Source organism: Toxoplasma gondii, assembly GCF_000006565.2.
Source record: "Toxoplasma gondii ME49 unplaced genomic scaffold asmbl.1772, whole genome shotgun sequence".
Lineage (NCBI taxonomy): Eukaryota > Apicomplexa > Conoidasida > Eucoccidiorida > Sarcocystidae > Toxoplasma > Toxoplasma gondii.
The window spans coordinates 1-1,035 of record NW_017383847.1 but is presented as its reverse complement, the minus strand read 5'-3'; the positions used below and the strand labels follow the sequence as shown (position 1 = coordinate 1,035).

Here is a 1,035-nt window from a genome sequence, read left to right as displayed (position 1 = left end):
TTCGTTTGTGACATACCTACCGTGTCCTCCGGAAGTCCGATCATGAATCTCTCTCGAAGGGCGTCTAGGGTGTACTGCGGGCCACCACTGAAACAAGGCATCTTCGTCGCTGGTAAGAGACAAAAAAAAACGAACTAGGGAAGAGTAGTGTGAAAAAAGACGATAGAGATAATGGAGCATGAGAACGGATCTCTCTCACGACTGCAGCGTACGAACCAAACTAGAGAAAAACAAGTGACTGGTGTTCTCTGTCGCGTCGCTTGTTCGCGGCAAGAACACCGCAGCGGAATTTCGTTCCTAGAACGTTCCTTCGTTCGACCCTTTTCACTCCACAAATGACTGCGGCGACGAGATTCACTTGGTCTGCATGTTTTTAGCTGCTGGAGGGAAACTCCCTCTTTTTATCGTTCACCCCGGGTGAGAAAGAGCGGAGCAAAAGGAGAGACAGTTCCACTTTCCAGCTAGCGTTTACCAGAGAGCATCATTTCGACGAGCAGAATAATTCGGTCTGCATGCTTTCGTGCTTCTAGAAAACCGCGGATGATAAGTGTTCGGAAATACTCGTAGTTGTCACTCGTCTCTCCGTCCATCACGTCCAAAAATTCCTGCACCGACAAAGCCCCCAAAAGGATAATGCACAACGCAGACTGTGGGGACTGGCCACATTCTCTCATACACGTGACGGTGGTTATCGTCGCCACTCCTCTCTCATCGGCTATCTTGTCACCCTCGCACAACACGCATTGAAAACATCCGAAAAAGACACCACCAGGCAGAATCTGCAGATGTCGCCTACACACATATACACACAGAAATGCAGAGGCAGACAGGAATCACTCCTAAGTCCATCGCAGCACACTATTGCTGGGCGCACTCCTTGCTGTCTCTTATTCGACACTTAGGTAGAAAACCCTACGGTTATACTTTTTTCGGCCGCTCTCTTTTTTTGACTCGCCTGTGTGAGTTTGAAAAGTGATGTCTCGAAGTTGATATTCCCTGGCGAGTTGGAGAGGAGATACCCGTAATCTACCAACA

At 48.8% G+C, this 1,035-nt stretch overlaps 1 protein-coding gene across 1 annotated transcript; it reads right to left on the bottom strand.

The window, feature by feature from the left end:
• Positions 1-1,035, bottom strand: TGME49_328200 (phosphatidylinositol 4-kinase; the record flags this gene model as incomplete). Its single annotated transcript, XM_018783106.1, has 3 exons — positions 1-109; positions 473-605; positions 956-1,035. Coding segments are annotated over 3 exons (322 nt in total), but the record flags the coding sequence as incomplete, so codon positions are not given.